The 15,126-nt window shown below is 36.8% G+C and overlaps 1 protein-coding gene across 5 annotated transcripts in view; it reads right to left on the reverse strand.

The window, feature by feature from the left end:
• VPS8 (VPS8 subunit of CORVET complex) overlaps positions 1 to 15,126 on the reverse strand; it is a 391,603-nt gene that overhangs the window by 276,597 nt on the left and 99,880 nt on the right. For all 5 annotated transcript variants that reach the window (XM_060298321.2, XM_060298320.1, XM_030861612.2 and 2 more), the window contains 3 exons: positions 5,702 to 5,795; positions 1,268 to 1,300; positions 264 to 318 (listed from right to left, as the gene is read on the reverse strand). In XM_060298321.2, coding sequence (XP_060154304.1) covers positions 264 to 318; positions 1,268 to 1,300; positions 5,702 to 5,795 — 182 coding nt within the window. The remainder of the gene's footprint in view (positions 1 to 263; positions 319 to 1,267; positions 1,301 to 5,701; positions 5,796 to 15,126) is intronic.

Genomic DNA, 15,126 nt, shown 5'->3' on the forward strand with positions numbered 1-15,126 from the left:
TTTGTCTAGGTCTGCAGAGAGTCAAAAGATATGATATGATAGCTTATAAATTCAAAAAGAAGAAATTAAACTTGCAATGAGCAACAAAATGAAGCTGAGTCAAGTAATTTTTAACTATAAAAACGCTGACTGCTACTTTTCAAGTTTTTCTGGCTTTTTTCAAAAAAATTAAGTTTACTATATAAACTGTGATTTTAAAGACATTATTAAAAAAAACCCAAATACTTAATATTTAAAATAAGGAAAGTAGTTAGAAAATTTACCAAATATTAAAGCCAATCCATGAGATGTACCCACTGCTATCAGACTCGACACTGCCTGAGAACAAAAGAGAAGATTACATTTTAAGACATTACAAGGATCTTGAAATGATCAGAATTGAATTTGCTGGTTTTCTTTCCTCTAGGCACCAGATAACATACCAACTATTATAAATAAGGAAAATTTCATCTAGGAGGCAAAACAGGAAATGAAACTCAGAACATCTTATTTCTGGGAATCCCTCTAAATTTACTCTAAGGGTAACAATATTAAAATATCATATGTTCAACATTATAGGCAAAAACATGCCACTTAACTTCCTCTAAAGCAATTTTTTGAAAAATTCAGGGGTCCACACAAAGTAAGAGGCACTTATGCTACCCAACCAAGAGCCTCCTACGAGTGTGGGAAAGGGAAAAGAAAGCCCTTCTGCAGCTTATTCACAGGAGCCAAAAGGCACCAGAAATACTCAAAACCCAGCCCACTTCCTCACCAATTGACTATCTAATAAGAAAGCTACAGGAGGCAGCTGGAAATAGTTGAAAATAGAAAAGAGGGCACTAGTGTGCTTTCAATATCCCCCAGTTCTCTATAATCACTCCACAGATTTACTATTTGGCAGGCTTGGCAATGGAGTTCAGAGCTGTTAAGTGTACTATTTACCACAAAGTGATTTTACCAAACACTGTTTTCCACTCCCTATAACCAAAGCGAGGCTAAGTCACAGAAGGAGCAAATATACTTGGGCAGGGTAGCACCACATACAAATAAATTGGGAAAAGGCTAATCATTATTTTTCTTAAAAAACAAAACAAAAAGAGAAAACTGAAAATAGAAAGAATGAGAACATTCAACACAGACAAATTTTAAACCTGATTACTGGCAGTAAATGACATGAATTAATTATCACAAAATTTATGTAATAACTTTGAATATCGGAAGAATAAATCTAAGAAAACCTGATCAAATAGAAAGCTTACCTTTAAAGGATTTAAAGTATACTTACAATTGCTGTAGGCAAGCCAGCATCTACTTTGTCCTAAATAAAATTTAAAAAAAAAGTATTTGAAAAGACATTCCCATTTTTAAGCAGAAAATGGTATAAGGCCCTCTCTTTACATATACAATTCAGACAAGAGGTAGAACCGTCATTTTTGCCCCCAAATGAGAGAAACTACAAAAGTTGTATATACCAACAAAATATAAAGAGCACAAGAGTAGATCGTTTTCTTTTACTGTTTCAGGAAGGGTACTGATTATAAATGAAAATGTAAAGGGAAAGAGAGAGGAAAGAGATTCTATTTTCAATAATGTGAATAAACTATAAGTACTATGGGTCACAATGGTAAGAGTACATAAAGATTTTAAAAACGGAAACATACACTAAAGACATTCTTCCTCTAAGTAGGAGCTTCCTACCCAGCAGATTATAAAATAATCCCTAAATAAAAACCATCAGCCATAAAAAGAAACGAAATTGAGTTATCTGCAGTGAGGTGGATGGACCTACAGTCTGTCATACAGAGTGAAGTAAGTCAGAAAGAGGAAAACAAATACCGTATGCTAACACATATATATGGAATCTAAAGGAAAAAAAAATGGTTCTGATGAACCTAGGGGCAGGACAGGAATAAAGACGCAGACGCAGAGAATGGACTTGAGGAGGGGGGGAGGGGGAACGGTAAGCTGGGATGAAGTGAGAGAGTGGCATGGACATATATACACTACCAAATGTAAAATAGATAGCTAGTGGGAAGCAGCTGCACAGCACAGGGAGATCAGCTCGGTGCTTTATGACCACCTAGTGGGGTGGGACAGGGAGGGTGGGAGGGAGGGAGACGCAAGAGGGAGGAGATATGGGGATACATGTATATGTATAGCTGATTCACTTTGTTGTACAGCAGAAACTAACACACCATTGTAAAGCAATTATACTCCAATAAAGATGTTAAAAAAAATTAAAAATGAAAGGCAAAAAGAAATAATTTTTAAAATAAGCCAGAGCAGGGTATATTCAGTCAGAATAAGAAAATCAAAACTTAAGTGCTAGTGCCAGCTCCTTACCAGTGACTGTGTGACCTCGGCACAGCCACCTAACCCTTCTGAGTATTAGTCCCCTTACCTGTTTGCGGAAAAGGCAAACACTGCCCTAGCTACCGCCATGGGTTGTCCTGAGGATCAAATTAAATGTAAAATATCCTAAAAATGTAAGGGTGTCTACTAATATTTGGTACTTCTGTAGCTTTGAATAATAACAAGGGCCTTCAATGATTAGAACTGTCGTAGCAAAGAGCTTTCAAATGTATTTATCACATTATTTGATACTCAAACCAGGAGAGATGGATCAAACAAGTAGTATTATTCTGATTTTCCAGATTAAGAAAACAGATTAAGATTCTTAAGATTCAGATTAAGTTTCAAAGAGCTTAAATTGACTTGCCCACAGTTATTCAGGAAGTGGTAGACTATGTCTAAAACTCAGGGTTTCCATTCCCAGACCTGGCTCTTTGGATCACTTCTGTATTTCTTTTCTGTCTGTCCCTGTCAGTGTGCTCAATTCATTATTATAATCTCTCAGAAGGCAGAATCTATTATATCCAACTTTACAGAGCTTCCCAGGAACTAACCTAAAATACTTACACCAGGGCATGGAACTATGAGCAAGAACAATCACCAACGCTGCTATGTACAACGTTCTGGAGAGTAGGATGTACTCAACTTTGTGTGGATGTGTGTGTGTAAAGGATGCCTAACATAATGCTGAACAATAAAGAAACATGCAACAAATATTTGATAAATGATTGATTTGTGTCCTGGACAGGGAAAAAGAATGAGCCAGCAGATGAAGAACATAAACTATATTCAAAATGGAACCTGAAAAATGCAATCAGAAGTCAGCTAACTTTCAAAGCTAAAACCCACAGATGTGGGAAGCAATTTAGAGGATATATGAATAGAATTTTAGTGCTGGTGTTACGGCATCTTAGGATAGTGATTCTCAAAAGCCACGCGCGTTAGAATCACCTGGGATACACGTTAAAATGCAAATCCCTAGCTACACTGCTAGAACTAGATTCCAATTCAGTAGGTCTGGGATGGTGCCCAGGAATCTGTATTTTCATAAGTATCCTAGGAGATTCTTATACAATGGACACATTTTGCAAAAACACTATGCCAAGGTATCCCCGTTATCTTAAGTGATCATAAAATGATAAATATCCTTTAAAATTAATTTGAATCCATTTTTTAACATCTTTATTGGAGTATAATTGCTTTACAATGGTGTGTTTCTGCTTTATAGCAAAGTGAATCAGTTATACATATTCATATGTTCCCATGTCTATTCCCTCTTGCTTCTCCCTCCCTCCCACCCTCCCTATCCCACCCCTCTAGCTGGTCACAAAGCACCAAGCTGATCTCCCTGTGCCATGCGGCTGCTTCCCACTAGCTATCTATTTTACGTTTGGTAGTGTATTTTAAATATAGTCACATGTCATATTACTTTGAGGAGGATTCCAAAATTAAACAATGAGGTTCACAACTCCAAAAGTTTCATCTCTCCTAAGTGTTCTCCAGGCACAGACTACAAGGCCATGATGATCAACGCCTTAGGCAGCCCTAAATAACATCACTATCCACATGGCTGAAAGCATTACTGAACAGCCATTCAGGAGAGAAACCCCAAAATATAACTAGCTTTACATGTTAATAAACCAACCATCACAGAAAAGCATACAATTTAAATTGAGCTGGTAATCCAAAATTAGGAAAGCAGAGTATGAAGACTGTCACAAGAAAAGCAGTTTTCATTTTAACATACCAAAGGAGCTCAGCCATGGCAATGAAATAAGAACAGAATGCAAACACTCTGGGATTTATTACAATTTTTCCCTCCTCTTCAAGAGAAAGGAGAAACCCTTTTAAATAACAGATTTATCTAATCATTGTTCAATGTCTGAGTTTTAGTTCAGTCTCCATTATTCAAAATATTTTTAAAACTGCACAGGTGGGTCAAATGACTGTTCTGGTTCATCTTGATTTTGAAAGGAATGAATTTCATCACCTACATCAGGATTAAATTCAGAAAACGTCATGGAAATGTAATCCTCAACAGGTGGTTCCCATTCTAGAAAATATGAGCTACTCTCCACCTACAAGAGGAAGAACAATTGCCCAGGTTTCCTTCATTGCTTGACTATCTCTCTATTTAAATTGACTTCATGATATATGAGCTGGGTCAGGGTATACCAACTGCCCGCAGAGAACACTTTTTCTTTCTTTCTTTTTTATTGTTTCTTTGGGGGGTTTTTTGGTTGTTGTTTTCGGGGGGGGGGGTTTGTGTGTGTTTTTTGTGTTTGGTTTGGTTTGGTTTCTGCAATAAGAGCTTTCTCTAATAAACCTGAAGATTACAATGTGGTTATAGTGTCATAATGCCACTTCTGTATCGATCTCTTACCCTTGTGAAAAATCAAAACTTTGTCCAAACTGAATATGCAAAATACCAATTAAACTCCAGGAAAAGAACATAAAAACATATCAAAGTTCCTGGGGTATGAATCTGTCATCATCATCATTATTATTACTATTATTATTTACAGAACCTATATACTGAATTCAGAAAACCAAAACTGAAAGTCTGCGTAAAACTACAGGCCTTGAGGCCAAAGGAAAATTTGATAAAACATACCCGGATCAGCATCTATTGTCTTGATGGACTATTAAATATTTCTGCACTTAACACAGTACTCTAAATCATTTTCAAAAAAGACACAGATATTCTGTTCCAGCTATTATACACTGGCCACATTCACCAATACCACCCTCATTTCACAACAAAGAAGCACTAGACTTGGGAGCCAAAAACCCCAATTTTGAGTAACTGCTCTGCTATCTCCTAACCCAATGATGTAACACAAGTTAATGTCACCTCTCTGAGCCTGTCTTCTCATTTGTAAAATAGGATACGGCTCTCCCTACTTTCAAAGTTGTAAGAGTATGTGAAATAAGGTACATGAAAAGACTTTTGTGAATTATAAAAAAATCACTCAGTTGTAAAAGATTCTGATCAATCATTTCTCCATATGAAAAGACTAAAAAAAACAAGCACTCTACCTCAACCAAATACACAAGACGGCAACTAAACTGAAAAGGAATTTAAAGAAAAAGCAGATAGTGTTTCTTTTAGGCTTGCTGCCATATTTCATTTAGGCACACCCGAGACTCTGGGCAGACCTTTATTTCATGGCTGCACTAATTTCTATGTCAAGATGTGTAGCTATGTCTTATGAGTCAAAAATAATCACACAAAACCCATGAAAGCCAGATTCTATTTTTCTTAAGCCTCGGGCCAAGAGAAGTGCTATGCTTTGTTTTATGCTCATTCCTACTTCATTATGCCATTGCAGGTTATAAAGTTGGGGGAAGAGAACAAAATACTTACAGCTGCAGACACTATTTGGGCAGAAATTCCCTTCAAAAGTGAATGTCGCATAACTGATCCATGGAGTGAAAAAGAATCAGGTAATTTCTTCTTTCTTAAAAAGAAAAAAAAAAGGAAAATGTTTAAGAATTGGAAAAAAAAATTGAAGAGGCAGGGTCTTTAAAACTTTGAAAGAAGAAAAAATAAAAACGAGAAAAGCATAAAACACTGTATTACTTTGTTAGCTCTGGTTTGCAAAGAGGTATAAAATCTAACAGTCTCACGTTAAAATGTAGTGAATCCACCCTGAGCCTCAGAGAAGCACAAGCAGGAAAATGAATAAAGCCACCATTTCTTTTTCACTGATTCAACCTGTTTCTTGCCCACCTTAAGAAATACAGCAAGAGGTTCTGCTACTCATCAGAAGGTTGCCTATAGTGCACCCCTGCTCACATGTCTACATTACCTCTCCCTGCCTTCCACCTTTCCCACCTTTCTCGCCCTCCTGTTGTCTATAACGACCCTCTCATTCTCCAACCAACTGCCTCAAATTCCCTACTCATTACTCATTCTCTGATGCTCCTTTCACTTAACCTACTCATCACTGTACAAAAAATAATTTAACTTTTACCAAACATTGAACACCTACCCTATGTGACTAAACGTATGCTCTGGGGATACAAAAATAAGAAGGTCAAAGCTCCGACTCTCAAGGACCTCATATCCTAGCTAGAGGGACTAATGAGTAACTCACTCTTAAATTAAAGGATAAATGTTAGAGAAGAAAAATAAATAAAGCACTACAGAAATGAAATGAAGAGTTTAATCCTGTTTATTAGGGATCTATTAGGGAGAGCTATAGAAAAGGAAAGGCATCTGAGCTGGCCTTGATAGATAACTAGGAGTCTGTCAGACAACAAAAAAGCACAAGCAATAATATGAAGATGTAATGGTGCACAGGGTGTGGAGAATGTAAGTACACAAAAGGCATGGACCAGGAGGACAGGAGTGGGAGTGCTCAGAGATTATGTCAAAATGGTAAGCAGGGTTCAGACTGATGCCATGCAAAGCAGTTCTGACATTACTATGCAGGCAAAAAGAAGACACCACAGCTTTTAAGCAGGTAGTGACCAAATCATCCAAAACATTTACGTTATAATGGTTCCATACAAATTTTAGGATTGTTTTTTCTGTGAAAAAATTTGTTATTGAAATTTTGATAGGGATTGCACTGAACCTATACATGGCTGTGGGTAGTATGAACATTTTAATTAATCCATGAACATGGGATATCTTTCCATTTGTGTTTTTTAATTTCATTTATCAATTCTTATAATTTTCTGTGTACAGCTCGTTCACCTCCTTGTTCCTAAACTTATTCCTAAGTATTTTACTGCTTTTGATGCCACTGTAAATGAGATTTTTATTACTTTTTTATATATTTCATTGTTAGTTTATAGAAACACAACTGATCCAAATCAAAGTAACCTTGAGAAAGAAGACCAAAGCTGGAGGCATCACACTTCCTGATTTCAAACTCTATTTCAAGCTACAGTAATCAAAACAGGATGGTACTGGCATTATAAAAGACACATAGATCAACGAACAAAACAGAGAGCCCAGAAATAACCACTTGCATATATTGTCAACTAATATTTGAAAAAGGAGCCAAGAGCACTAAATGAGGAAAGAATATTCTCTTCAATAAATGGTGCTAGGAAAACTAGGTAATCACATGCAGAAGAATGAAACTGTACCCTTACCTTATGCCACTCACAAAGATTAAACAGATTAAATACTTAAACATAAGACCTGAAACCACAAAGCTCTTAGAAAAAAACAAAGGGAAAAACCGCCTTGACAGTGGTACTGGCAGCAATTTTTTGGTTATGTATGGAACCAAAAACACAAGCAACAAAAGCAGATATACATATAATATATATAAATATATATAAATGGGACTACATCAAACTAAAAAGCTTCTGCACAGCTAAAGAAACAATCAAAACATGAAAAGGCAACCTATGGAATAGGAAAAAATATCTGCAAACCATTAACCCCATAAGGGGTGAATAACCAAAATATATAAAGAACACTTATAACTCAAGAGCAAAAAACGATCTGAGTAAAAAAATGCGCAGAGGACCTAAATAGGCATTTTTCCAAGGAACACAACAGATGGCCAACAGGTACATGAAAATGTGCTCAACATCACTCATCATCAGAGAAATGCATATGAAAACCACAATGAGATATCATCTCATATCCATTAGTATGGCTATTATCAAAAAAACAAAAGATAAGCGTTTGTGAGGATACAGAGAAAAAGGAATCCCCAGACACTGTTGGTGGGAATGTAAACTGGTGCAGTCACTATGGAAAATAGCATGGAGGTCCCTCAAAAAATTAAAACTAGAACTACCATGTGATCCAGCAATCCCACTTCTGGGTTGTATATTCAAAGGAAACAAAATCACTATCTCAAAGAGATACCTGCACTCGTATGTTCATTGCAGCATTATGCAAAATAGCCAAGATACGGAAACAACCTAAGTTAAATGTCCATCTACAGATGAATGGATACAGATGTGTATGCACATACACACACACACACACACACACACACACACACACACACAATGGAATATTATTCAGCCATGAGAAAGAAGGAAATCCTGCCATTTGTGACAACACTGATGGACCTTGAGGGCATTATGCTACAAGAAATAAATCAGACAGAGCAGGACAAATACTGTATGATCTCACTTATAGTGGAATTTTAAAAAGCCAAACTCACAGAAAGACAGACTAAAATAGTGACATCCAGGGGCGGAGGGAAATACAGAGATGCTGGTCAAAGGGTATAAACTTCCAGTTTTAATATGAGTAAGTTCTGGGGATCTAATATACAGCATGGTGACTATAACAACACTGTGTTATATACTTGAAAGTTGCTAAGAGAGTAGATCTTAGATGTTCTCACTGCAAAAACAAAAAACAGGCGAATTATGTGAGGTGATAAGTAACCCTTCTGTGGTAATCATTTCACAACATATACATTTATCAAAGAATCACGCAGAGGGAAGACAGCAGAAGCAAGAAGAATTACAATCCTGCAGCCTGTGGAACAAAAACCACATTCACAGAAAGATAGACAAGATGAAAAGGCAGAGGGCTATGTACCAGATGAAGGAACAAGATAAAACTCCAGAAAAACAACTAAATGAAGTGGAGATAGGCAACCTTCCAGAAAAAGAATTCAGAATAATGATAGTGAAGATGATCCAGGACCTCAGAAAAAGAATGGAGGCAAAGATCGAGAAGATGCAAGAAATGTTTAACAAAGACCTAGAAGAATTAAAGAACAAACAAACAGAGATGAACAATACAATAACTGAAATGAAAACTACACTAGAAGGAATAGCAGAATAACTGAGGCAGAAGAACAGATAAGTGACCTGGAAGACAGAATGGTGGAATTCACTGCTGTGGAACAGAATAAAGAAAAAAGATGAAAAGAAATGAACACAGCCTAAGAGACCTCTGGGACAACATTAAACGCAACAACATTCGCATTATAGGGGTCCCAGAAGGAGAAGAGAGAGAGAAAGGACCAGAGAAAGTATTTGAAGAGATTATAGTCGAAAACTTCCCTAACATGGGAAAGGAAATGGCCACCCAAGTCCAGGAAGCGCAGAGAGTCCCATACAGGATAAACCCAAGGAGAAAAATGCCGAGACACACAGTAATCAAACTGGCAAAAATTAAGGACAAAAAAACTTATTGAAAGCAGCAAGGGAAAAACGACAAATAACATACAAGGGAACTCCCATAAGGTTAATAGCTGATTTCTCAGCAGAAACTCTACAAACCAGAAGGGAGTGGCATGATATACTTAAAGTCATGAAAGGGAAGAACCTACAACCAAGATTACTCTACCCGGCAAGGATCTCATTCAGCTTCGATGGAGAAATCAAAAGCTTTACAGACAAGCAAAAGCTAAGAGAATTCAGCACCACCAAACCAGCTCTACAACAAATGCTAAAGGAACTTCTCTAAGTGGGAAACACAAGAGAAGAAAAGGACCTACAATAACAAACCCAAAACAATTAAGAAAATGGTCATAGGAACGTACATATCGATAATTACCTTAAACGTGAATGGATTAAATGCTCCAACAAAAAGACACAGGCTTGCTGAATGGATACAAAAACAAGACCCATATATATACTGTCTACAAGAAACCCACTTCAGATGCAGGGACACTCAGACTGAAAGTGAGGGGATGGAAAAAGATATTTCATGCAAACGGAAATCAAAAGAAAGCTGGAGTAGCAATACTCATATCAGATAAAATAGACTTTAAAATAAAGAACGTTAAAAGAGACAAGGAAGGACACTACATAATGATCAGAGGATCAATCCAAGAAGAAGATATAACAATTATAAATATATATATGCACCCAACATAGGAGCACCTCAATACGTAAGGCAACTGCTAACAGCTATGAAAGAGGAAATTGACAGTAACACAATAATAGTGGGACAGTTTAACACCTCACTTACACCAATGGACAGATCATCCAAAATGAAAATAAATAAGGAAACAGAAGCTTTAAATGACACAATGGACCAGATAGATTTAATTGATATTTACAGGACATTGCATCCAAAAACAGCAGATTACACTTTCTTCTCAAGTGCGCACAGAACATTCTACGGGATAGATCACATCTTGGGTCACAAATCAAGCCTCAGTAAATTTAATAAAATTGAAATCATATCAAGCATCTTTTCTGACCACAACGTTATGAGATTAGAAATGAATTACAGGGAAAAAAACGTAAAAAACACAAACACATGGAGGCTAAACAATACATTACTAAATAACCAAGAGATCACTGAAGAACTCAAAGAGGAAATCAAAAAACACCTAGAGACAAATGACAATGAAAACATGATGATCCAAAACCTATGGGATGCAGCGAAAGCAGTTCTAAGAGGGAGGTGTATAGCTATACAAGTCTACCTCAAGAAACAAGAAAAATCTGAAATAAACAATCTAACATTACACCTAAAGGAACTAGAGAAAGAAAAACAAACAAAACCCAAAGTTAGCAGAAGGAAAGAAATCATACAGATCAGAGGAGAAGTAAATGAAATAGAAACAAAGAAAACAATAGCAAAGATCAATAACCCTAAAAGCTGGTTCTTTGAGAAGATAAACAAAATTGATAAACCATAAGCCAGACTCATCAAGAAAAAGAGGGCGAGTACTCAAATCAATAAAATTAGAAATGAAAAAGGAGAAGTTACAGATACCACAGAAATACAAAGCATCCTAAGAGACTACTACAAGCAACTCTAGGCCAATAAAATGGACAACCTGGAAGAAATGGACACATTCTTAGAAAGGTATAACGCTCCAGGACTGAACCAGGAAAAAATAGAAAATATGAGCAGACCAATCACAAGTAATGAAATTGAAACTGTGATTAAAAATCTTCCAACAAACAAAAGTCCAGGACCAGATGGTTTCACAGGTGAATTCTATCAAACATTTAGAGAAGAGCTAACACCCATCCTTCTCAAACTCTTCCAAAGAATTGCAGAGGAAGGAACACTCCCAAACTCATTCCATGAGGCCACCATCACCCTGATACCAAAACCAGACAAAGATACTACAAAAAAAGAAAATTACAGACCAACATCACTGATGAATACAGATGCAAAAATCCTCAACAAAATACTAGCAAAGAGAATCCAACAACACATTAAAAGGATCATACACCATGTTCAAGTGGGATTTATCCCAGGGATGCAAGGATTCTTCAATATACGCAAATCAATCGGTGTGATACACCATATTAACAAATTGAAGAATAAAAACCATATGATCCTCTCAATAGATGCAGAAAAAGCTTTTGACAAAATTCAACACCCATTTATGACAAAAACTCTCCAGAAAGTGGGCATAGGGGGAAACCTACCTCAACATAATAAAGGCCATATATGACAAACCCACAGCAAACATCATTCTCAATGGTGAAAAACTGAAAGCATTTCCTCTAAGATCAGGAAAAAGTCAAGGATGTCCACTCTCGCCACTATTATTCAACATAGTTTTGGAAGTCCTAGCCACCACAATCAGAGAAGAAAAAGAAATAAAAGGAATACAAATTGGAAAAGAAGACGTTAAACTGTCACTGTTTGCAGATGACATGATACTATACATAGAGAATCCTGAAGATGCCACCAGAAAACTACTGGAGCTAATCAATGAAGTTGGTAAAGTAGCAGGATACAAAATTGATGCACAGAAATCTCTTGCATTCCTATACACTAATGATGAAAAATCTGAAAGAGAAATTAAGGAAACACTCCCATATACCATTACTACAAAAAGAATAAAACACCTAGGAATAAACCTACCTAGGGAGACAAAAGAGCTGTATGCAGAAAACTATAAGACAGTGATGAAAGAAATTAAAGATGATACCAACAGATGGAGAGATACACCATGTTCTTGGATTGGAAGAATCAATATTGTGAAAATGACTATACTACCCAAAGCAATCTACAGATTCAATGCAATCCCTATCAAATTACCAATGCCATATTTTACAGAACTAGAACAAAATATCTTAAAATTTGTATGGAGACACAAAAGTCCCCGAATAGACAAAGCAGTCTTGAGGGAAAAAAACGGAGCTGAAGGAATCAGACTCCCTGACTTCAGACTATACTACAAAGCTACAGTAATCAAGACAATATGGTACTGGCACAAAAACAGAAACATAGATCCATGGAACAAGATAGAAGGCCCAGAGATAAACCCACACACCTACAGTCAACTAATCTATGACAAAGGAGGCAAGGGTATATAATTGAGAAAAGACAGTCTCTTCAGTAAGTGGTGCTGGGAAAACTGGACAGCTACATGTAAAAGAATGAAATTAGAACACTCCCTAACACCATACACAAAAATAAACTCAAAATGGAATAGAGACTTAAATGTAAGACTGGACACTATAAAACTCTTAGAGGAAAACATAGGAAGAACACTCTTTGACATAAATCACAGCAAGATCTTTTTTGATCCACCTCCTAGAGTAATGGAAATAAAAACAAAAATAAACAAATGGGACCTAACGAAACTTCAAAGCTTTTGCACAGCAAAGGAAACCATAAACAAGACGAAAAGACAACCCTCAGAATGGGAGAAAATATTTGCAAATGAAGCAACTGACAAAGGATGAATCTCCAAAATATATAAAGAGCTCATGCAGTTCAATATTAAAAAAATGAACAACCCAATCCAAAAATGGGCAGAAGACCTAAATAGACATTTCTCCAAAGAAGACCTACAGATGGCCAAGAAGCACATGAAGAGCTGCTCAACATCACTAATTATTAGAGAAATGCAAATCAAAACTACAATGAGGTATCACCTCACACCAGTTAGAATGGGCATCATCAGAAAATCTACAAACAACAAATGGGTGTGGAGAAAAGGGAACCCTCTTGCACTGTTGGTGGGAATGTAAATTGATACAGCCAGTATGGAGGTTCCTTAGAAAACCAAAAACAGAACTACCATATGATCCAGCAATCCCACTACTGGGCATATACCCAGAAAAAAATATAATTCAAAAAGACACATGCACCCCAATGTTCACTGCAGCACCATTTACAATAGCCAGGTCATGGAAGCAACCTAAATGCCCATCAACAGACAAATGGATAAAGAAGATGTGGTGCATATATACAATGGAGTATTACTCAGCCATAAAAAGGAACGAAATTGGGTCATTTGTAGAGACGTGGATGGATCTAGAGACTGTCATACAGAGTGAAGTAAGTCAGAAAGAGAAAAACAAATATCGTATATTAACGCATGTATGTGGAGCCTAGAAATATGGTACAGATGAACCGGTTTGCAGGGCAGAAATTGAGACACAGATGTAGGGAACAAACGTATGGACACCAAGCGGGGAAAGCCACGGTGGGTGGGAGTGGTGGTGTGATGAATTCGGCAATTGAGATTGATACGTATACACTTATGTGCATAAAATTGCTGACTAATAAGAACCTGCTGTATAAAAAGATAAATAAAATAAAATTCAAAAATTAAAAAAAAAGAATCACATTGTATACCTTAAATCTACACAGTACTGCATGTCAATTATATCTCAATAAAGCTGAAAAAATTTAAGTTATTTATTTGTAGAAGAAAGTGATGAACAGGTTAATATATCCAGCCATGGCCCCTATCCCACAAGAGTTGACAACCTAAAGAAGACAGCACTGACACAGGCAAAATTTAAGAAGTCGAGGAAAAATACACCAACAACTTAGCCACATTAAAGTTACACATGAATTCAATGAAGTATTTACATTATGCTTCCTCCACTTCTCTTTCCTTTTCATGTGCTCTCCAAGAATTTGGAAGGTGAAAAGCAGCCAAAATGAAGTTATATAGGGTTAGAAGTCCTTTTCCCAAATCTTTAATCATCTCTGTGACTCTCCTCTGAACCCATTTCAAGGGAATGCAGAAACACTGGAGCTGTCCTTAGAGAGCAGGAGGAAGGTGGTGGAGGGAGGAGGGAGGGAACAGAAAGGTGGTGAGGTAAACCAAGCCTCACATTTCCACCACAGACACTGTACCAGGGGTGATGTGTGCACCCTCTAAGTGCTCTCCTGCTTCTGGGTGTCCCCGGCTATTATTATAGCTTCCTACTGTGTGTACAGAAGACAGTCGTCATGTCATCCACCTTTTTATCCTCTCCCCTCAACAGTGCCTAAATATTCAGGATCTAGCAAGCATTTTATTTCCACCTGAGTGGGCCTTCTACTTCCTATGCAGAGCTTCAGCAGGCCATACTGTATGCAAGTGTGATTTAAATGAATGCTTAACCAGAGAGCCCAGAAATAAACCCACACACCTATGGTCAATTAATCTTCGACAAAGCAGGCAAGAATATAAAACAGGAAAAAGACAGTCTCTTCAGCTATTGGTGCTGACAAAGTTGGACAGGTGCATGTAAATCAACGAAGTTAGAACACACCCTCTCATCATGCACAAAAATAAACTCAAAATGGCTTAAAGACTTAAACATAAGACATGACACCATAAAACTCCTAGAAGAGAATATAGGCAAAACATTCTCTGACATAAATCATACCAGTGTTTTCTTAGGTCAGTCTCCCAAGGCAACAGAAATAAAAACAAAAGTAAACAAATGGGACCTAATCAAACTTACAAGCTTTTGCACAGCAAAGGAAACCATAAACAAAACGAATGGGAGAAAGTATTTGCAAATGATGCACCCAACAAGGGCTTAATTTCCAAAATATACAAACAGCTCATACAATACAACAACAAAAAAACAAACAACCCAATTGATAAACAGGCAGAAGACCTAAATAGACATTTCTCCAAAGAA

The sequence above is a fragment of the Globicephala melas genome, chromosome 4 (assembly GCF_963455315.2).
Source record: "Globicephala melas chromosome 4, mGloMel1.2, whole genome shotgun sequence".
NCBI lineage: Eukaryota > Metazoa > Chordata > Mammalia > Artiodactyla > Delphinidae > Globicephala > Globicephala melas.